Source organism: Rhincodon typus, chromosome 1 (assembly GCF_021869965.1).
Source record: "Rhincodon typus isolate 14 chromosome 1, sRhiTyp1.1, whole genome shotgun sequence".
Lineage (NCBI taxonomy): Eukaryota > Metazoa > Chordata > Chondrichthyes > Orectolobiformes > Rhincodontidae > Rhincodon > Rhincodon typus.
Window position 1 is genome coordinate 6094838 of NC_063332.1, and position 24074 is coordinate 6118911.

The 24074-nt window shown below is 40.7% G+C and overlaps 1 protein-coding gene across 1 annotated transcript in view; it reads left to right on the plus strand.

Annotated features, from left to right (window-relative positions):
* LOC109914088 (exocyst complex component 6B-like) overlaps nucleotides 1-24074 on the plus strand; it is a 167973-nt gene that overhangs the window by 91390 nt on the left and 52509 nt on the right. The window contains exon 6 of the mRNA XM_048601070.1: nucleotides 2857-3061. Within this exon, the coding sequence (XP_048457027.1) occupies nucleotides 2857-3061 (205 nt within the window). The remainder of the gene's footprint in view (nucleotides 1-2856; nucleotides 3062-24074) is intronic.

Here is a 24074-nt window from a genome sequence, read left to right on the forward strand (position 1 = left end):
AATGAACACCAACTGGCTACAAAAAGACACGACCAATACTCACTCATCTCAATCCACGTGGACAAGGAGAACCACGACTTCAACTGGGACAACACCAAGATCCTGGGACAGGCTAGGTAGAGACAAGCACGAGAATTCCTGGAAATATGGCACTCCACAAAGCATGCTATTAATAAACACATTGAACTTGACCCCATATACATTCCACTACGGAGGAAACCCAGAAGTGAGGCAATCCATCGCAACGGACCCCAGAGTTTAAAAACCAGGCGGGAAAACACACTGACGCTCCATCAGAGGCTGCACTGAGGATGTTACCGAGCATGGTAACGAAATGTCTGCGGAACAACAAACCAGCTCGGCGAGCCAGCCAACCTCAATATATAGTTGTTCCTTCCCTAAAGGTGTTGTGGGTCAACCTACAACACATGGATTGCGTCACTTCAGTAAGGTAGCTCACCACCGCTATCTGAAGGGCAACTAAGGATCAGCAATAAATGCTGACCATATAGTTACACCCAAGCCCATGAAAGAATTAAAGAAGGTAGCTGACAGTTAACTGCCAAGCTTTGTTAAAATTTAATCCAGGTGGTTTGATTATGATTGTCAAGACATCACCCTCTGGAATGCACCAGAGAATGTCTTTTGCTTGCCAGCTTGAAACTGAGGCAATGTATGTATACGTTCTTTCTGTTTATAAGGAACAGGACCTCGTGTCTTAATATATGTTGCTTACATTATAAGCCACATTGAAATGGCATCCTTTGGCCTTTTCATGAATTTGCATGATGTGAGTATGTTTATAAATATAAAAAATGTTTGCTATTCATGAATTCTCAGCTGCAAGTATAAATTTCTTTCTATGTCTTAATCGGCTCCCTCTTGCACTCACATTCACATTTGAAGTGGAACAGTCAAATAAGGTCCCTTTTCCTGATGTGCCAGTTGATGAACCTGACAGGAGGTTCTCTCCTGCAGTCTACTGCAAGCCTACCTTCACTGGTCAGTACATGCATTGGGAATCCTGCCATTCCATGCTCTAGGAGACTGACCTATTGGCAACTTTAGAAATAGGCCTGAACCATTTGGTCACCCTGCAAACTTGACACTGCAATAGAACACATCCAAGCCATCTTACAAAATAGTGGCTATTGTGATCAGATCATGCATTGTTGTATGTCGCATAAATTCATGAATGGGCCTGTGGCCGCCTCTTTCGATTCTGATAATGCCCAGTCTATTTATGATTACACTGGAAGAGTTAAGCACCTCAAAAATTCAAACAACAAGTGAAGCTAGCTGTAGCAATGCGAGTGGTGTTGACTAGTAACAGGATGCTACTGTTAAACAAAAAAGACATTCTGTCTCTTGCACAGAAAGGTAATGTATTATATGAATTTCACTGCTGGTGTGATGTTAGTTTTGTAGTTTGTAGGTCCTAAAAACTGGCAGATCACATCAAACAGCATATCCATTTGGCTGTTGGATACAGATAAGGCACTGACTGTATCCAGTTGGCCTGTGCTTACAAAGCTTAAAACAACCTACAAAACTAACATTAGGTATGATTCTGTAATGGGACAATATTTGCTGGATAATCATAAGTCTGCACAGAATTAAACAGACAACCAATTTAACTTTGTTAATTGGGCTTGCAGTGTCAGTCATCATATAATGAATCTATTCTCCATGGCAGTGCCTTTCCCAATCAAAATCCACTTGCCAACCAACCAGTGCAGTCTACTCATACAGTATAAAATATTATTCCCCCCAACAGTGTTATTCTTGCAAATGCCTTTGAAAGCAAAAGGAAAAACCTCAAAATTTTTTTCAATAATAATTTAAAAAAGAATCTAAAATTGAAAGCTAGTCTTAAGATTGGTGCTATGAAAATATCATCACTTGCTGGCTTTGATTAGTCTTATATGTAATTCCAGACCCACACAATGTATGTTGACTTTTAACTGCCCTCTAAAATAGCCTAGTAAGCCACTTTGTTCAAGGGCATTTATGGATGGACAACATATGCTAGCCTTAGTAATACCCAGAATCTATGAAAGAATAAAGGTGGAACTACATTTCTGGGCTTTAAAAAATATTATGCCAGTAAAAGTGACTGCAAAGTTGTTGGATTTTGTTGAAAACCCAACTGGTTCATTGACAATCCTTGAGAGAAGGATGTCTTTACTCTATCTGGCCTACATATGACTCCAAACCCATGTCATCATGCTTGACTATTAGGGGAGGTGATGGCCTAGTAATATTATTGCTGGGCTGTTAATCCAGAGGCCCAGATAATGTTCTGGGGATCTGGGTTCGAATCCCGTCATGGCAGATGGTGGAATTTGAATTCAATAAATATCTGGAATTAAGAATCTAATGATGACTGTGAATCCATTGTCCATTGTTGGAAAAACCCATCTGGTTCACTAATGTCCTTTAGGGAAGGAAATTGCCATCCTTACCTGGTGTGGCCTACATGTGATTCCAAACCCACAGCAATGCGGTTGACTCTTAACTGCCCTCCAGACAATTAGGGCTGGGCAATAAATGCTGCCTAGCCAGTGACACCCTCATCCCGTAAATGAATAAAGAGATTATTAACTGCACTTTCCAGCAGCCTCTCAAACTATGTATTGTATCAAAGACAGAACTCCCACCTTCTTTAGGCAAGAAATGCCTGTGAAGCTGCAGTGAAATGAAAGCTCTAGTGGTTTTAGGGGAGAAAATTGAAAAGTCAAAGGAGGTTAAAAAACCTTACTGACCAATGTCTACTTTCTTTGATTTCCACCCTCCCTGTCTCTTCCTTTCTCTCACACTCCATCTCTTTCATACATTCACCCCCTTTCCTATTAGACAGTACCCTGCATTGAAGACGATGGAGCACATGGAACACACGTTCTTGCCTCGGGTAAATCCCTATCGTTTCTGCACAGTAATGGTGGAGGATATTCCCAAATTACGAGAGGAGATAAAAGAAGTTTCCATGTCTGACTTGAAGGACTTCTTGGAGAGCATCCGCAAGCATTCGGACAAAATTGGAGAGACTGCTATGAAACAGGTGAGCCTGCTACGTCACATTGACACCATCATACATTTGCAACAGCAGATAAAGGGATGCAGTCAGTTGCTTGAAAGGAATCCAGCCCAGGTTCTTCAGAAGACCACCAGGATTTGCAGGTGTTAAATTGAGAGAACAGGTTGTATAGACTTGGCCTGCATTCCCTTGAGTTCACATTTTTGAAGGATAGTCTCAATAAGGTGTTTAAAATGATCAATGTGCTACTTAGAGAATATGCAAAAAATCTATTTGCCTCATGAGGGGAATCCAGAGCAAAATTACAGATAGGCCATTAAGGGGTGAAACCAAACATTGCTTTTTCACATTAAAAATACTGGTAATTTTGAACTCTCTCCCCAAGGGCTTGGAAGGATGCTGGTGAATGGTTGGACTAAGATTTGAAAAACTTTTATTAAGTTAAAGGTACTAAGAGATGTTGGATCAAAGTGGGTCAAGTGGATTTGAGAAACAAATCAACCATGATCCACTTGAATGACAGGGGAAGCTTGAAGGAATTGAATGGCATCCTTATTCTTAAGCATCCTGTTCTGCCTTTGATACAATACAATAGTTTCTGAGGCCACTGGAAGGGGCAGTTAAGAAACTACTCCTGTGCTTCCACTGAGATGACTGGGGCAAACCTTTTCTAGTATGAGACTAGAATTCTTTGGTTCCTGGTTGATCATGTAGCTCACGAGTTTGTTCTGTTATCAGAGTTGGTCCTGTTAAGGGTGAAGCAGAAGAACATGGTGCTTACTTGTATAAAATAACTCCTAACTCCACTCAACTAAGGGTAGTGTAAATCTGGTATTTCCTCCATGCAAAACCGCTAGAGATCAGTTGAAAACTTCAAAACTAAAATTGCTAGGTTTTTTTGGTGGGCAAAGGCTTTTTGCTCAGCAAAGCTGAGTAGGTAGAGTTATGATAAAGACCACCCAACCGTAGAGACCTACTTGAATGGCGGAATAGACTTTTGAATATATGAACATGGAACAAGAGTAGGCCAGTTGGCCTTTTGAGCCTGGTCTGCAGTTCAATAAGATCATAGCTGATCTGATTTTAATCTCAGCTGTACATTGCTGCATGCCCCTGATAATCTTTCATCCCCTTGATGGATGTTTCTGTGATCCTAGTAATGCAGTATGCTTTATGCTGTAAGAGGTAACCAGGTAGTTTACATGGAAGGGGAAAGAAGAATTGGATACTGACCAGGAGTTCAGAAAAGTAATTGAAGCTGTGATTTAAAACACAGGGTTGGAGGAATCGGGATGAATGTCAAGGAAGAGAATTGCAGAATGTCTGGACATTGTATTGTAGTTATTCTGAATGAGAGGAAAGTGAATAGTGGGCTGGATCGCGTCTGAGCAGTGACAGTCCTAATGTCTGAACATGGAGTTGAAGTAGGTTGTTGCCTTTATGTTTGGGAATCAAAATCTCATTGAAATTGGACCATCTATTGGCTATGTGGTATCTAGGAAATTGCAAGAAATTTCTCCTTACAGATAATTCAGTTTATCTCTTATACTTCCCAGCAGCACTTGATTGATAGGGCTGACAGGATCTGAGTTTAAGTGCAACAAGATGGCTTTGAACTGGGTGACAGAGAGGATTGGAAGCTTTTACAAATATGCATTTTGGGCAGCACCTATTCTCACCCTGTATCCAGTCCTGATCATAGTCTGACCTTGAAGTTCCATTTGCTGTAGTTTCGTTAGAGTAGGCGGCTCTAAGCAAAAACCTCTGGTCAGTTCCAGTTACTTGAAATCCTAAAAATAGCCATAAGCCCTAACATAAGCATTCAGACCAGAATGAAAGACTACAGCTGTACCCTGATGAGAACAGAGGAGGAGCCACCCCACATACAGGATTCATTTAGTAAACTCAGTCCTTCACATGTTACTCAGACACCAAGTATCATGTGTACTGCTGTTTAGAACACGAGCTGATTTATCAACAAAGGTTCCAGTGTTGTCCTGTGCACTCTCCAGGAAAACTTGAAAGGTTTTATTGGGCAACAGTCACCTGTTAATATGATAAGCTAATATGATGTTTGTACAACTTATATTCTGAAGTGAAATACTAGGAAATATTGAGTCTAGTATTGTGGGTCAGTAGGCAGCACTCACTTCTGAATCAGAAGGCTGTGAATTACAGAAACTGGAATAAGTAATTCAGGCTGACATTCCAATGTGATTGGGAGTGCTGCAATGGCCATTGATATTTTTTCATGTAAGATGTTAGGTCTAAGCATGTGTGCGCACACACCACATACGCATGCACGCACACTTACACACAAACACAAGTAAGGGACCCAGCACCAACCCCTGTGATACACCACTGGACACTGTTCATGTGGGGCCTTGTCAAAGGCTTTGCTGAAATCCATATAAACTACATCAACTGCACTATCCTTGTCTACACCTCTTTGAAAAGCTCAACCAAATTGGTTAGGCATGACGTCCCTCTGACCAAGCCATGCTGATTATCCCTGATCAACAGTGGTACTGTTGGGAGATTCCTTGATTATGATCTTGTCCTTATACAGAAGTGTGTATTTTTCTCAACTTTCTCATCACTTTTAAATTTTCTGCTCTCTGAGGACAACAGAACAACTTCTCTGCTAACTCCATGTAATTGAAGTCCTTCACCCCGGAACCTTCCTTGCAAATATTTTCTCCGCACCCTCTAGTGCCTTCATATTCTTCCTAAAATGTCGGGCCAATACTCCAGTGGAGATCAGACTAGAATTTCATGATGGTTCACAGTAACTTGCTTGCTCTTGTATATCTCTATTTGTAGAGGCCAGGATCTGATCATCTTTATTAACTGCTTGCTCAACCTGCCCTTCCATCTTTAATGATCTGCACACACATACCACTCCTGCACCCCCTTAGAATTGTTTCCTTTAGTTTGTTGTTTAGGCAGGTATTTGATGGAGACCAAATAGTTGCTATAGTATTTAGATGAAAAAAGATGGGAGGTGGCTCAAGTGGAGGAGAAAGAGCAGCATTGACTAGTTGGCGTTGGAGGCCAGTTTTTATGCATTACGTCCTCTTTAGTCCTGTTCTTCGCTTTATTCATCTTACTGAAGTGTATCACTTGATCTTTCTTTGCATTAAATTTCAAGTGCCATATGTCTGCTCATTCCACCAGCTTGTCTTTGTCCTCATGAAATCTTTCATTGTCCTCATCACAGGTGGAACACTTCTAAGTTCTGTGTAATGTGGAAATTTTGAAATAGTATCCCCTGCATCCAGTTGAGTTCATCAATAAACGTCAAATGGTCCTAGTACTGATCATTCAGGAATGTCAATGTATTTTTTTCTTCCAGTTCAAAGAACAACTGTTCATCAGTGCTCTCTGTTTCCTATCATATCAGCCAATTCTGAATCTGTGCTACTACTTGCCCATTTATTCCATAGGCTTCATTTTTGCTGGGAAGCTTGCTCTGTGGTACTTTACAGCATGTTCTTTAACTTTCATTGGCTTAAAATGTTGGAATTCTTTCCTTAACAGTAATGTGTGTACACAAAACCGCATGATCGTTCAAGAAGGCACTCCGAACTACCTTGTCAAGGACAGTTAGGCGATGGACTGTTAATACTAGCTGTGCCAGTGGTCCCCACAGCCCATGATTGAACTTTTTAAAAAAAGAATTAGAGCATGTTTCACACCAGTATGACAGGCAGCTGCCTTTAGCCTTTGAGGTGCGGTTAAGTGTACTTGCACAAACTCACATTTGCACTCACACACCTTAAATGCTCTACATTCAAGCATACCCATCTTCCTGAATGCCTTTTAAATAGAAGGCTTTCCAGTCGGACCTCGCAAGTTAGCTGCTCTGACCCGGTGACCTTTCCTCTGTTTGGCAGCCAGGGTCTGTGGCTGGTTCAGCCAGAGTTGAAAGATAATTGCGGCAGGAGCTGAAGTTGCGGGTTTTTGCAGTACACCCTTGAGGGCTAAGTCTTTTTTTTCGGAGTCTGCTGCAAATTTCAAAGCATGTGTTAAGTTTTATGTGATGCTGATTAAGATGGTGGGTTTTGGGAACTGGCAGATTTGAGAACTACATCTGCCAGCAGGCATGTAAAAAAGTTTTTTTTTTTGCTTCACATTAGAAAAAATAGCAGGAGCCAATTTTTTTTCCTCTAAATTTTTTTGCTGAACAGTCTTGGGAAAGGAGTGAAAACAGATATAGTGCAGAGGGGACTTGTACAAAAACAGAGATGATAGAACTCTCAGTGCTGTCTTTATTAATTTAATGCTCATTTGTTAGAGTCATAGAGCATGGAAACATTGTTCCTTTACGTTGTACTCTATTTTTCTTTTTCAAAATAGTAGTTTTATGATTTCTTTTGCCAGAAGTTTTGTGTGAATGTTATCCCAATTCACTGTAATTTTAAGATCCTGGTATTGCCATCACTGATTCTAGGGCAGGACCAGCTTAGGCTAGGTACATGATAAAGCTCCCTTTGCAGATCCCACCAAGTGCTGTCAAGCAAGGTAAGCCAGAACCCACTCTGCTGTTAGAGAGAGATGATGAGTGGTGAGTTTAACATGTGGGTCACCATGCCTCAGATAATGTTATAGTGCTCTCAGCAGTACAAGACTTGAACTCATGCTGTTGGTGTTACTCTGCATAGCAAACCAGCTGTCCAGTCAACAGAGCTAACTGATCAGGCAAACTACAGCGGTGTGGATTAGGACCATTTAAGCTTTCTCTGTCCTACTTTTAGCAGTTAAAGATTAGGTTAAATAGAGACGAATATTTTCTCTGCACACCTCAAAAGTGTGGATATGAGGAGCACCCTTTGTGCTACAGAGTGCCAATCTCTAACCTAATGGCCTTTGAGTGAAGTTTCTAATTTAGTGCCTTTAAGTACTGATTTCAAGTTGGCTTTACATCATGCGCTGTTGTTAAATGTGTAAGAGTCTGAAAGGGTTAATGCTGAGGAATTTCATAAGCATCACTATGATGATGATATATAGGTTTGTGGCAAGAACAGGTAGGATCTCAAAGGAGTAAGACCTACCTTCTGGGTCTTCCTCATAGTCTCTGTAACTGTCATCAACACAATTTGTGAAAGTTACCTTCGTTCCAGAGGATCGTGGGTTGCAAAACATTCACCATCCTGACGAGGGAACAAATAGCGATTTCTTCAGTGTCACTCAGTGAAAATCCTGGAACTCTTCCCCTCACAGCATTTTGGGTCGACCTGCAGCAGATGAATTGCAAACAAAAACATATCAATATAGTTATAACATTATTTAAGTTTGATTTGCTATTGTATTTTAATTTCTTTCTGTAAAATTTTCATGCAATACAAATATCACGATCACAGCGTTTATGACAATTGCGAGATTCAAAGATAAATTCAGAATGGATTGTTGTCATGTATTTTTATAGGAAAATGAGTTTGCAAACATGGAAGGTAAATTCCTCTCTGAGAAGCGAAAGAGAGGGAAAATACAGACATATATGCAAGTTGATAAGAAAGCCAGAACTCTTGCGTAATGCTCTGACATAATGACATTTACAATGGAAGAATGCAGATTCAAAAACCAGAACAAGCAAGATGAGTATTAAGAGTGCTTGAAATTATCTAGCAGCATAAAAAAAAAGAATGAGACGATACCAAGTCCAGGATTTTCCCGCTTCCGGTACCTGAAGGTGAGAGAATTTGTTTGGAGGAAATCCTCAGCCTACTGAGGTAATAAAGCTTGCTGGATCTTTTGGCAATCAGGCAGGTGATTTTTTACAAAATAATTCATGGGATGTGGATGTCACTGCCTCAGCCAACAGTTTTTTGCCAATTCCTAGTTATGCCTGATAAAGTGGCAGTGAGCTGCCTTCTTAAATCGCTGTAGTCCACATGGTGTTGGTAGGGCAACAATGACATATGGAAGAGAATTCCAGGATTTTGCCGAGCGACACTTGTTATATATTTCCAAGGGTGGTGAGTGGCTTGGAGGGGAACTTGCAGGTGGTGGTACTGCCATGTATCTGCTGTCCTTGCCATTCTAAATGGAAGTGGTTGTGAGTTTGGAAGGTGCTGTCTATGGAGCCTTGGTCAATTTTTCCAGTGTCTCTTGTAGATACAGCACACTGCTGCTACTGAGCATTGGTGGTGGAAGGAGTGAATGTTTGCAAATGTTGAGCCAGTCATGTGGGCTGCTTTATCCTGGATGTTGTCAAGTTTCTTGAGAGTTATTGGAACTGCAGTCATTGGGGCAAGTAGGAAGCATTCCATCACACTCCTGACTTGTGCCTTGCATTTGGTGGATGGTTGGTGGAGTCAGGAAATCAGGTAGCCACGGCAGGATTCTGAGTCTCTGATCTGCTCTTGTAACCACTGTATTTAAGGTCATAAGACCATAAAGCGATATGGCTAGCCCAGTTCAGTTTCTGGTCAATGGTAACCCTTACGATGTTGATAGTGGGGAATTTAGTGATGGTAATACTGTTGATTATCGAAGAGGCAATGGCCTAGTGGTATTATGGGTCGACTATTAATCTAGAAGTTTATCGAATGTTCTGAGGACCCGGATTCAAATCCCACAATGCAGATGGTGGTATTTGAATTCAGTATAAATATTTGGAATTGAGAATCTACTGATGTCCATGAAGCCATTGTTGATTGTTGGGAAATAACTATCTGGTTTACTAATGTCCTTTGGGGAAGAAATTTGCCATCCTCATCTGGTCTGGCCTACATGTGACTCCAGACAATGCGGTTGAATCTCAAGCATTAACTCCAGTTTTGCTGGGGGTCCTTGATGCCACACTTGGCCAAATGCATCCTCTCACCTCACCACTGGAATTTAGGCCTTTTGTTCATTTTTGAATCAAGACTGTAATGTGAAACCCAAATTGAGTGTCAGTGAGCAGGTTACTGCTAAGCATGTGCTATTTGATAGCACCTTTGATGATAGCTTCCATCACTTCACTGATAATCAAGAGTAGACTGATGGAACGATTTATCCTCCTTTTGTGTACAGGACACACGTACTTGGTCAATTTTCCACATTGTCATGTAGGTGCCAGTATTGTAGCACTACTAGAAACGTTTGGTTAGGGTGTGGCAGGTTCTGGCATTTAGGCTTTTGTCAGGACCATTGTCTTTGAAGTATCCAGCACCTCCACTGGTTTCGTGATATCATGTGAAATGAATGGAATTGACTGGGGATTGGCATCTGTGATACTGGAGACCTATGGAGGAGGCCAAGATGGATCACCCACTCAGCACGTCTGACCGAAGATTGTTGCAAATGCTTCAGCCTTATCTTTTACATTTGTGCTGGGCTACTCCCATCATTGAAGATGGGGATTTTTTGTGGAGTCTTCTTCTCCAGTGAGTTGTTATAACTGACCACCACCATTCACAAGTGGATGTTAGGTGCTGATTGCAATTTTCTTGAACTTGTTTCACCCTTCTATTTCCTGATTGACAGTTAATTTTGGGATGTTATTTGTATGCCCTTTGTATGTATATTATTTGTGCTGAATACCAATTTAAAACATGTATTCAATTCAACTTCCATCTCCGCTATTAATTAATTCTCAGACTCAATTTCTACCTGACCAGTACTCACTTTGTGAACTCTTTCCTTTCTGTTCAAATGTCTTCAGAAACTTCTACTATCTTTTTTATATACATATCCAGTTACATTTTTATTGTCCTTTAAAGTTTTCCTATTAATCTTTAGTCTTTTGTTGCAGTTTTTCAGATTCCATTCAAACTTTGAACCTGCGCACCCATCTTTGCATAATTATATACTTTTTCTTTATGTTTGATGCTAGAATTCATTTTTTATTTTAGCCAATAATAGATGGTGGATCCTCTCTCTTGCAAGTGTCAAAAATTAGATATTGTTAGGTATTCTTGGTGTTAATAAAACTCTATAGATCTGACCACTGGGGCAGAATTTTCCCTTCCTGAAAGGTAGCAGGGAAGGTGCCGGGAGGGGGAATATGGTCGGGCAGAATTATATGAGAGAAGACCCCATGTGTATCTTTTTGATTGCCGTTGCAATATGATTATTGATTTGAAAAGCTTCCTAAAGATTGTAAGCCTAGAATTCCATTAGACTTTCATTAGGTTATTGGAACTGTTAATTTTTCTCCATCAACTGACATGCTGACTAAACATAATAGTGGTGTGTCTGATCAGTGTTGTTCCTACTTTTTTCAACCTCCGTATGTACTGCATTGTTGGGCCTTTGTACTTCCAACTAGTAATTAAGAGGAATGCTATTCAGCTCCTTGACCATACTGATTTGTGGATTTTCCGCAAATAACATATCCACAAGTATATTTAGAGAACACAAGTTCAGATTCTGCCATGTCAGTTTTAACAATTTGGAATTTGTAGAAAAATATCAAGCTGGTCTGAATGAAAGTGACTGCAAAAGGTGTCAAATTGGATGTAAAACTAAACAGAGAACTGCGGATGCTGGAGATCTGAAACAAAAATAGAAGCTGGTGGTGAAACTCAGCAGGTCTGGCAGAATCTGTGGGAAGAAAGCAGAGTTAACATTTCAAGTCTGGTGACTCTTCATCAGAACTTTATAAAAACCTAATTCCCACCCACCTAACTTATATTTGAATCCAACTCCATATCAGTATCAACTCTGAACTTTTCACAGGATTGGCTTTAAAATACAGATGTAATAACATTGGCAAAAATGTCAGATTGGTATTTATTAAATAGTTATAACATAGAATGAACTTTCTGGAAGGCTGGTGTAATAGATAGCAGCAAGAGGAACTTTGAAAATGAAATTGGCTAAATGTGGGGAAAACATTACCTCAGAGTACAATGGGATCTTGATAAGTTGGGCCAATGGGCTGAGGTATAGCTAATGGAGTGTAATTCAGATAAATGTGAAATGCTGCATTTTGGAAAGGCAACTCAGGGTAAGGCCCTGGGGAATGTTGCTGGACAAAGAGAACTTGGATTGCAGGTTCATAGTTTCTTGAAAGTGGAGCCACAGGTAGATAGGATAGTGAAGAAGGCGTTTGGTATGCTTGCCTCTGTTGGTCAGTGCATTGAGTATAGGAATTGGGAGGTCATGTTGTGGCTGTACAGGAGATTGGTCAGGCCACTATTGGAATACTGCATGCAATTCTGGTCTCCCAGCTATAGGAAGGATGTTGTGAAACTTGAAAGGTTCAGAAAAGATTTCCAAGGATGTTTCCAGGGTTGGAGGGTTTCAGCTATAGGGAGAGGCTGAATAGACTGGGGCTATTTTCCCTGGAGTGTTGGAGGCTGAGAGGTGACCTTACAGAGGTTTGTAAAATCATGAGGGGCATGGATAGGGTGTATAGACAAGTTCTTTCTCTGTGGTGGGGAGTCCAAAACTAGAGGGCATATGTTTAAGGTGAGGGGGATAAGATTTAAACGGGGTCTAAGGGGCAACTTTTTCAAGCAGAGTGTGGTGCGTGTATGGAATGAGCTGCCAGAGGAAGTGGTGGAAGCTGATAAAATTACAACATTTAAAAGACATGTGGATGGATATATGAATAGAAAGTGTTCATATTTTTTATTCATTCATGGGATGAGGGTGTTGCTGGCTAGGCAGCATTTACTGCCTATCCCTAATTGCTCAGAGGGCAGTTAAGAGTCAACCACATTGCCATAGATCTGGAGTCACACGCAGGCCAGACCAGGTAAGGATGGGAGTTTCCTTCCCTAAAGGATGTTAGTGAACCAGATGGATTTCTCCCAACAATCAATCAATGGATTCACGGTCATCATTCCAGATTCCTTATATTTATTGAACTCAAATTCCACCATCTGCCATGGTAGGATTTGAACCTGGGTCCCCAGAACGTTATCTGGGTCTCTGGATTAAAAGTCCAGTGATAATACCACTTGGCCATCGCATCCCCATCTATCTCTTGAGAGGAGTATGGTCTAAATGCTGGAAGATGGGACGAGATTAATTTAGGATATCTGGTTGGCATGGACGAGTTGGACCGAAGGGTCCATTTCCATGACTCTATGACAAGAAATTTTCCGGTAAGAAGCCAGTGGAGTGGTGCTTCTGAGCCGAGGCTTGCCTGCTCTGCCTGCTTTTCTTTTCGCTTCTTTTCTTTTTTTTTCTCTCTGTTCTCATTTTTTTTTTTACTTACCTCTTGGTGCACAGCTCAGTCTTAGTGGCGGTGAGTGAGCGCAGCAGATTCGTGGTGACGTTATCAGAGGTAAGTTTGGGTTTCTGGCAGCTTCTGCATTGTCGAGAAGGTCCCAGTGCCGACTCATGCCTGCTGCGGAGGTGAGTTTGGGTTCTGAATGCCGTCTGTGTCTAACGCAGATAAATGGAGGTGGCCACAGAGCCAAGTTTGTGCCCAGTATGCGACCTGGCATCATCAGCAACAGCTGCAGCAGTGAGGTGGGCCAGAAGTGGACTCATGCCGGCTGCAGAGTTAAGCTTGGACCAGTGCGGTAACCAGCCACATTGGTGATATTGCATTGGCAAGGCCCAGTGAGGACTCGTAGTGGCGAGAGTGTCAGTGGACATGAGATGGTGCCAAATGTGGCGAGTTTCATTCCAGTGGCAGCATGGTGAAGAGGACTTGTGCCTGTCCAGCAGATCCATGGCCCGTGATGGCTTACTTAACACAAAGGACTGTAAAGTTGGATACTTACTTTATTTCTTCATTTCTGCCTGTATATTCTACATTATAGTTTATTTTTCTTTGTTTTAAGATGGTGCCGGAGAGTAGTGACACTATACAACACTTTTCACTGTTATTTGTAACAAGATACATAATAAATAAATAATATAATAATAAATAAATAAATCAAATTAAATTTTGCAGGGATACCTGAGAGGAGTAGCAAAATTTGATTTATTAGCTAGCTCTTTTTGGAGGTAAAGACATGGCAGGCCACATGAGTTTCTTCTTTTTAATCCTACTAGTCACTCAGTTGTATCAAAGCATTTGCACTGCAGTGATTTAGAAAGAAAGTCCTCCATCACCACTATATAATGTTCAGCCATGTCTATGAATGTGACAAACTGAAGTGTTGGTCTATATTACATGCTCAAGTCTCTTGCACCCATCATCTTAATTGAGAACGAATGAATGAATGATTTACTGTCACTTATATTTTGAAGATACACTGCAAAGTGTTTTGTCACCACAATCCAGTGCCAAGAAATTACTTAAATAAGAGTTCATCTTCTGTTCAAATTGGGATTTCAAGCGCAGCTTCAGGGCTTCTGCAAGATCTTTGCAAGGCATTCCAGTCACCAAGGAGTTGGTCCAGGCTCTGGGCCTACCACTACTGGGAGTCCAGGCTCTGGGCTTACTGCTCCAAGGATCCTAGGGTCAGCTGCCGCTGCCAGGAGTCCCAGCCCATGCCACCCATGCTGTAGCCATAATCCCACTGACACCGTTCCAGCCTCGGAGATGAAGAAGACAGAAAGAAGATAAGAAAAATGACGAACAGTACACAGAGAAAGTGATGCTGATGAGGTGGGCTCCGGCGAGTGCGAGCTCTATCCATTTTGGACATCTTGAGAATGCAAGACTGACATTTGTGTAGATCATTGACATTGGTACCATGGGCGGAATTTACTACAATTCATATGATTGAGTGGCCAGGCAGTTAAGTGGTCAGTATTGCGCCCATACAGGGATTTATGATCACAGAGGTCAAAATCCACTTGTGGAAGTTTGCTGTCAAATCCGAAACTGACTGCTGCCCATTGCGTGTGTGCTGTAGGGAGTGGTAGCCAATGGGATACACCTGGGTAGAGGTCAAGGACAGTGGAGGGATAAAGGCCACAGGTAAGTGACTGTGGGATGAGGGTTACATGAGTCGTAGGGCAGGGGATTCAGAGGTAAGAAGAGGATGTAGCTTTCAACAGTCAGCCCTCTGCCTGATGTTAAGTCCCTTGATTTTGCGCTAAGTGCATTTGAGAAAGGATCCCCATCTCACACAACACCCCCCACCCATTCTGTCTCCAACCCCCTCATATAGAACACCAAACAGTGTTCTGCAAGTGTCAGACCTTGAGGCATCACTAAATTGGTGCCACTTGGCTCAATAAGAAACTTGATTGATAAAACGCGGCGAGGGCTCCTTTTGCCTCCAACTTAATTGTAAGAGATTTTTTTCCTGCCAGAAGCCTGATGTTTGACATCTGCCAGGATAAACTGGGCATGCCAACCATTTCTCCAGGCCTGTGTTATGCACAACAAAATATGTTGATAAAATTTGCTTAATTTGACCTGTCCATTTAACGTTGCAAGGTAGAATTGTAGTAGCATTTGGCAGGTACTGTGGATAACCACTGTTGTTAAGTGATGGTTGTACCATGGGCTTGTCAGTCCCTGGTTCCTTCTCTTGGAGAAGGTCACAAAACTTACATTTTAAATATTGTTTGATAATTTAAACTCTCTGAAATATATTATACAGAAAGATTCTGCTACTTCTTGTTTATTCATTCTCACTTGCTTACTCACTTTCTCGTGTGCCCTCATTCTCCTTTTTCCCTGCTTTTTGTCTGAATGTTTGACTTGTTTATCCTTTTGCTGATTAATTTATCTAAATTACACTGAATATTTTAACACAGTAATGGCTTGTTGTATTTGTCTCATTGCCAGTACTTCTGCTTGCTGGAAATTGTAATTTTTCTAAGGGTGTGAAATCCTTCTATTCTTGGCAACCCCTTCTCCCATTGCCATCCTTCTTAGGGTGACAGTTTGATTGTGGTCACTTGCTGGGAACCAGAGGATAAGGAATTTCATTTTATGAATTGGGGCACCAGACGCCAAAACACACATTACCTTTCAAATAGACAATTAGATAAAAATTTGAAGGAATTTAGAGAATTTTGGGAAAGGACAGGGAAATGAAACTGACTGGATAATTCTGCCAGTGAACTGGCACAATTACGACCAGCTTCTTGTGCTGTGGGGTCTTGCTTGGTTTGGAGAGTCTCATGCACGATAGACTTATTTGGTGCCAATACATATCTGGCTGGGGAGGTTGTGAGAGTCATTAACGACAACTTGATTTTGCATGAATCATTCAATGCATTAAAACATCCCACAGGGCTTCACAGGAATTGAGGAGGGAATGTGAGGACAATCGATTAACAACTTGGTCAAAGAGGTGGTTTTACCTCTTAAAGGAGGAGAGCTGGAATTCTGGAGCTTGGGCCTAACCAGCTGAAGCGATGGCTGTCAATTGAAGGGTGAAGGAAGTGGGAGATAGACAACTGACAAGAATTGTAGAAATGCAGAGATTTTTTTTTTGATTCGTTCACAGGATGTGGCCGTCACTGGCGGATCAAGAAGTTGTTGCCAGCCCTTAATTCCTTTCAGTGTATTGTTGCAGCCCATGTGGAATCTCGTTTTATTCTTAGTTTATTGTGGTGGTTTAGATACAACTTTAATGGCTTTCTAAGACATTTCAGAGTCAGCTGCAGTTCTATTGGTCTGAAGTGATATGTAGCCCAGACTGGGTAAGAAAAGCAGATTTCCTTCCTTTAAGGACATGATTGAAGGGTTTCAAGGACAACATTTTTATTCCAATTATAATGATAATTAATTCAGTAAATTGAAGTTCTCCAGCTGCTCTGGTGAACTCATGTCTCTGGGTCATTAGACTAGACCTCTGGATGACTATCCTGGATGATTGTAAGGGCTGCTGGAGGTTACAGAGCTTGAAAATTGCGAATGGGTGGAGGGATTCATGGGGCAGCACAGTGGTTAAGTGGTTAGCACTGCTGTCTCACAACACCAGGGACCTGTGTTCGATTCCAGCCTCAAGTGACTGTCTGTGTGGCGTTTGCATATTCTCCCGGTGCTCCAGTTTCTTCCCACAGTCCAAAGATGTGTGGGTTAGGTGGTTTGGTCATGCTAAATTGCCCATAGTGATGAAGGATGTTTAGATTAGGTTGATTAGCGATGGGAAATGGAGAGTTGCAGGATAGTCTGGGTGGGATGCTTTCTGGAGAGTTGGTGTGGACTCGATGTGCTGAATGGCTTGCTTCCACACTCCAGCGATTCTATGATTGTATGATTTGAAAGCTGGGATAAGAATTTCACGGTCAAGATATTGCTGGATCTGGAGCCAGTTTTGGTGAGCCGGCACAGTCGAAATGTGTGAACAGAACTTGGTCTAAGTGAAGATGTAACACAGAATCGTAACGCGGCTTTGCATGAACTAAACCATCTGGAAGGTGCAAGGTGGGAGACTCACCAGGAGAGGTCTAACCCACTATTGAAGACTTATGGTGGATACACTATGATGGCATTTGCAAAGTATTCCCCTTGGACCTCAGTAGTGGGCTGAAGTAGAAATTAGACTAATGGCAGAACAGTTGATATCTGAAAGTGAACAACATGTTTCATTCAAACTGACCAAGAACTTTCTTGTAGAACTGATAAAAGCACCAACCAGACAACAGAACAGCAGTTGAGAAGTCCCTGACATACCTTAATTGTGAAATTCTCATTCCAGCTTCCAAATCCCTCCGTGACTTTGCTGTTCCCCACTCACTTGCCACCAGTCTAAAACAATGCATATGTTTTTTGCTTCCTTTTCTGGTACTAAGTATGGCATGGCTTTGGCTGTAGCTTAGTGAGTGGCACTTTCAATAGTAGACTGGGGTTTCAGCCCAGGCACAGAAATCATTCAGCAACACATTCAGTATCATACTGACGGACTGCTGCACTGTAGGAGATGATGTCTTTCTAATAATGTATTAAGTTGAGAACCTGTCTGCTATCAGGTGGAACTGTGACTGAATCCTGTTCATTATTTAACCCTCAGCTAACATTACTGAAACAAATGATCCGCTCCTTATCATGTTGCCATTTGTGGGACAGTGTGTACAAATTGGCTGCAGTGTTTCCTACTTTAAGGGAGTTACCACAGTTGAAAAGTACTCCAGCGATTGTGAAGTACTTTGGGATGTCATGTGGCTGTGAAAAGAGCTATATAAATGCTATTTATTTTCTTTTCCCACCATTTTATTTCAGAGTCCCTCCTCTAACCAATTTTGCCTGTACATCTCCTGAGCCCCTTGCTCTCGAGTCACCATGACAGTTGGGTGGTATGCAAGAATAAAGCTAAATGAGCATGAAAAGCTGGTACCCAGTGCTGCTGTAGGACTAACTTTGTAGATAGATTTTCTTTTGTTCAGATTGGTTGGAAAGTGTTAAACGTGTGCACGGCTTCCTGGCAAAGCAGTTGCACCAGGCATTCCTCTGGGACAAGAGGGTGTAGTGAACTTCTGAATGAAACAGTTTGGCCCACTTCAAACAAAACAATGTACATTTGTTCTTGGCCTTGACAGTGCTTCACTTCAAAGCTGTTGCATAAAGTATGGCGTACCTGAAAACACATGCAGGTTTGCTTTGGGTCCTTGGTTCACTTTGAAGGGTTTAATTGACAGTTACTCACTTGCACAAGCTCCTGTATTGCAGGAGCTTGTATATCTCTATTCTGACAGGAGAAGTGAGTGCAGTCAACAGGTTTGAGGTGGTGCCCTGTACTTTCTTGGCTTGTTTCGAAATGGGGTGTTTGACTTGTGATCAAAGCACGAGGCTTCAGCCCTTTCCAATTTAATTCAGAGCATATACTGCAATGGGCTTTTAAGTAAAGATCCAGATTCTTCACCCTTTTCTTTCCTGTTCTGGATTTGGCGCTCTCTTCTTGTTCCTGACGTACCATTTCTTGCACCTGAAACTATTGCTGTTTTAAATGGATTGTGGTGTTCAGAAATCCAGATTGACAAACCTAAATTTTTAATTCTTTCACCACCTTCTCTAGTTTTTCCCCATCTCTGATCGTTTCTACCTTTAGCTCTCACAGGAACTGATTACGCTGCATGAATACATAATAATACTTTCACATGATGTTTTTTTGTCTGAGTCTGTGGCACTTTATCTTGGCAGTGTTTGTTTAATTGGACAAGAAAGCAGATTTTGTTTCTCTCTTTACTTTCCGTGTATGCATGAGGAAGGCAATGGGAAGCTGTGCTTTGCTTTTGCACAGTCAAAAATGGTAAGTACAAGTAATTTATCAAGACAACAGCATGGAATGCGGTTGGCACCATGTTGCTTGGTACAGATGTCAGTGAATTACAGGTGGTAACCAGAGTTTCAACAACAAGGTAATTCTGTGAAATAAATGCAAAATATAGTGAATGCTAGAAATCTGAAATATAAAGACAAAATTGTGGCGAAACCCAGCAGATTTGATAGCATCTATAGAAAGAGAAAATCAGAGTTAACATTTCAAATCCGGTCTGTCTCTTCTTCAGAACTTTCAGAATAATTGTGACCCAGCACTGATACCAGTGTCATTTTATTCGTTGTAAGTTACATCCTGAAAATGCTGCCTTCATCCCAATTCTCTGTCATTTTTTTTTAGCCAATCCTCTAACTGTGCTAGTATATTACCCTCAACACCATGGGCTCTTATTTTATTAAATAGCCTTACGTGTGGTACTTTATCAAATGTCTTTTCTAATTCCAAATGTATCATGTCAACTGGTTTCCCTTTATCTATTCTGTCAGTGAATTCCAATACGTTTATCAGGTGTGATTTTTTTCCCTTCATAAATTCATGCTGACTCTATTTGGTTATATTATGTATTTCTAAATGCTCTGCTATCACTTGCTTCATCATAGACTCTAACAGTTTCCCAAGCCGGATATTAAGCTGACTGCCTAGGTGCCTGTTTTTTGTAATCTTCCCTTTTTGCATAAGCATGTTAAATTGGCAATTTTCCAGTTCCTTGGGACTTTTCAAGAATCTGAGGATTCTTGGAATATTGCTATCAGTGCATCCACTATCACTGCAACTTCTTCCTTTAATATCGCTGCAAACAACCCATCAGTCCAGGAGACTTAATGACCTTTAGCCCCATTCGCTTCCATCGTACTTTTTTTCTTGTGATGGTTGTTCCTTACCCCTCTTTTGCTGTTTGTTATTTAATGTTTATGGAATGCTATTAGTATCTTCTACAGTGAAGACTGTTGTGAAAAATATATTCAACTCTTCTGCCATTTCCTGTTTCTCCTTTATTTCCCCACTTCATTCTGTAAGGAGCCTTTGTTTGCTTTGGCTTCTCTCCTTTTTTTATATATTTAAGGAAGATATTGCTTTTTTTTTATATTACTTGTTAAGGATCAACACCTTTGAGGAAAAGTTTGTGCATTAAAAATTAATACAATTTTAAATTGCTCCATTTTTAAAAAAGTGTCTCACTCTTCAAGTTCAGCAACAAATCATCCAGACTTCACTTGTGGTTAGTTATTTGAACAATCAGAGTAAATTATAGCCCTGTAACTTTTAGACACCTGAATCATACATATAATCATATCCTCATAACTGACAAACAACAAGTGGTAAGTGAGTTGTTAGACAGGCCATCATCAGTTAAATATAAACGGGAATGATATACTTGTCTGTTACCTATGCTGTTTGCACGAGAACCATCAATTAAGTGCTCTCTTTACAAAAAATTTGCAACTTCCTTCAGTGCTAGCACTCTTGCCTCTGGGTCAAAAGGTCGTAGAATCAAATTCCATTCCAGAGATTTGAGTTCCTAACCTAGGATGACACATCCAGTGCAAAGCTGATGTGGTACTTGACTGTCAGGGGGGCCATATCTGACATGTTGAACAAAGACCTTGTCTCAGGTGGATGTGAAAGATCCTACTGCGCTATTTTTGAAATACTGATAGGGAATTTTCTCCATTATCTTGGCCAGTATTTATCCTGCAAACAGCATTGCCTGATTAATAACACATTGCTGTTTAATGGAGCCTGCTTTGCTCATATTGACTGCCGTTATAATAGTGTCTGTATGGCAAGAATACTACATTGATTGTCAGCTGGCTTTGGGATATCCTAATTTTCTGAAAGGAGCAGCAGAATGCAAGTCTCTCTTTAAAATTGAACTCACTGTTCTCCAAGTCATTTTCTTTGAGTTTTTGCAATTCTCACCTATAATTTAGTAAATGCAGACACACGACATTCGCATTCTATGCACGCCAGGAAAATCTAATATGGGAAATTGATATCCTTTTCTGAGGAAGGATGCTCTTACTCTTGAGGGAGTGCAGCGAAGGTTTACCAGGCTGATTCCAGGGGATGGCAGGCCTGACATTTGAGGAGAGATTGACTAGGTTAGGATTGTTTTCGCTGGAGTTCAGATGAATGGGGGAGATCTCATAGAGACTTAGAAAATTCTAACAGGACTGGACAGGTTAGATGCAGGGATGTTCCCAATGGTGGGTGTGTCCAGAACCGGGGGTCACAGTATGAGGATTCGGGGTAGACCATTTAGGACGGAGATGAGAAGACATTTCTTCACCCAAAGAGTGGTGTGCCTGTGGAATTCGTTACCACAGGAAGTAGTTGATGCCATAACATTGAATATATTCAAGAGGTGACTAGATAATAGCACTTGAGGTGAATGGGAGTGAAGGTTATGGGGAGAAAGCAAGATTAGGCTGTTGAGTAGGACGATGAACCATGATCGGGAAGAATGGCGGAGCCCGCTCGAAGGGCTGAATGGTCTTCTCCTGCTCCTATCTTCTATATTTCTGTGTTAACAAGGGAATCAGAGAAGGTAAATAAGTATTTTGTACATCTCTATGTAAGAGGTACAAATTGCATACCAGAATTAGGAGTTACCAAGCAGCTAATAAGAATGAGGAACGCTAGGCAATTGATATCAACAGGGAAAAGGTATTGCAGAAACCTAAGCGGCTAAAAGCCAACTAAATCTCAAGAACCTAGAGTTCTAAGAGATAGCTGCAGAGATGGTGGATGCACTTTCTATGATTTTCTAAAATTCCTGAGATCTATAATGGTCCCAGCAGGTTGAAAGTTAGTGTTTGGTAAGCTATTTCACAAAATAACTGGGAGAGAGAAAACAGGAAACTACAGGATAATTAGTCAGTCATCAGTCATCAATAACGTGCTGGAATATATTATTAAGAAAGTCTTAACAATAAGTTTAAAAGGTCATAGTATTTAAGGTCATCAAGGTATTACGAAAAGCAAAATAATGTCTGAAAAGTTCCTTTTTGATCATGTAACTAATAAGGTAGATGAAAGGAAACCAGTAGATGAAGTATACTTGAATTTCTAAAAGGTTTTTAATAAGGGGACATAGAAAATAAGTGTGCAAGGTAAAAGCATGTGGAGATGGTTAACAGCAATTCTGTCTTTGCTGGAAATGTAAATTATTCATGTAATTCTTCAGATCATGCAACGATTGCAAAACAACTGACAAACATAGATCCTCTTAAAGTATTCATATACTTTTCAGATCAAAGGTAAAGTAATTAATTTAAACCTCTGTCAGAGACATCCTAAGTGTGCCTTATATAGGAATATAGGTGAGTAAACAATCTTCTGAACAGGATTTACAAATTTGTTTGGTCACAAACATGGCAGAGAAAATGAAATGCTCCAGCAGTGGCACTGTCATATAACTTTAAGTGGGAACATGCTAAAGGGTCAAAGACCAGAATGCAAAATGTGTGGTCAGCAGCCAATATACAGGCTAGCTAGCACCACGTAATGTAAGGAAGCCGCAGCTGTACTTTTCTGAAATAGTAGTTGCTGAACTTGCATCTTGTGATATATCTTCAATTAAACAGAATGTTCACAGTTTGTGTAAGAGCCCTGGTGCGAGAATGGTAAGTTTGTATTAAGCAAACATAGAACACAACAGTGGGTGACTGGAAGCATCTGAGATGAGTAACAAAAGGACAGTTTGAAACAAGAATGTTTTCTGATCTTGGAGTCACTGAGCAAGAGAATAGTGAAGCCCAATGTTGCAGCTGGTGTGTCCATAATTGTGAGGCGCTTCAAGACAGCTGGAGGGTTGCCTGGTCAAATGCCACTGGAAGGATGCAAAAAAAAATCGCATATCTTGCAGAATAGAAGGAACAATGAAAAGTGAATTAGTAAGAACTGTGGCATATGATAGTTCGCTCTTAGGAAGTGTGAAGGAACTATGTAAATTCTGTAATGCATAGAGACAATCTTGGGTGATATTGAAACAGAAAATGAAGTGGTCATTCTCAATTTTTCACAAATCTAATTGTTTACTACATATATAGTGTCAAACTAAAACTCCTTGCTTTGATTTAATTCTTATACAGTAAAAGTTGTTGTTTAAAGTGTGAGATATTGTGGCATAATTCTTCCAGTAAATAATGGTGGTTCAGATTTCAGTTTTCAAGTTAATGGTCTCTTTTGAGACATAAAAGTGCCTCAGAGTTGCATTATTCAATTGCATCATCCATCCTTGCAGAGCATTTCTATGTTCTAAAACAAAGTCAAAGTACTGTGAAAAATAAAGACAGAATGTACAACAAGAACTGAACTACACCTGCATATTCTGTCTGAAATGTTAACTCTGTTTCTGTCTCCACACGTGTTGCCTAACCTGCTCAGAATTTCCAACATTTTCTGTTTTGATTACAGACTTGCAGTTTGACTTTCTATATCTGTATGGGCTGATTTTCCAAAGCAGGGAAGATGAAATGGCGCTTACCACACATAAGGGATTTAATGGGGTCAGCATGTGAGAGATAATTTCTTTCGATTGGTTTGGGGAGTCAAGAACACGGCAGTATAATCTTAAATTGGAACTCAGCCATTGAGGATGATGACAAGAATAATTTCTTCTCTCAAAAGTTTGTGGAAGAATGGAACACTCTCCCAAACTCTCGGACTGTCAAAAAGCTTTTGGGATGGCTTTCAAAACAGAAGGTCAAAATTGATAAGGTTTCTGTTAAGTAAGGATTTTAAGGGATTTGGAATCAAGTAAATGAAAGTGAAGATACACATCGACCCATAATCTGGCAGAATAATGATTTGACATGCTGGAAGGGTTGAATGGCCTCCTGATGCTATGAGTCCAAATATCCCTCACCATCTAACAACACTCCACTTGAAGGTTAAATTTAATCTTCACTCCTTTTTTGAATGTCATGGAATGTTGACCAGGCAATAATTGCAAA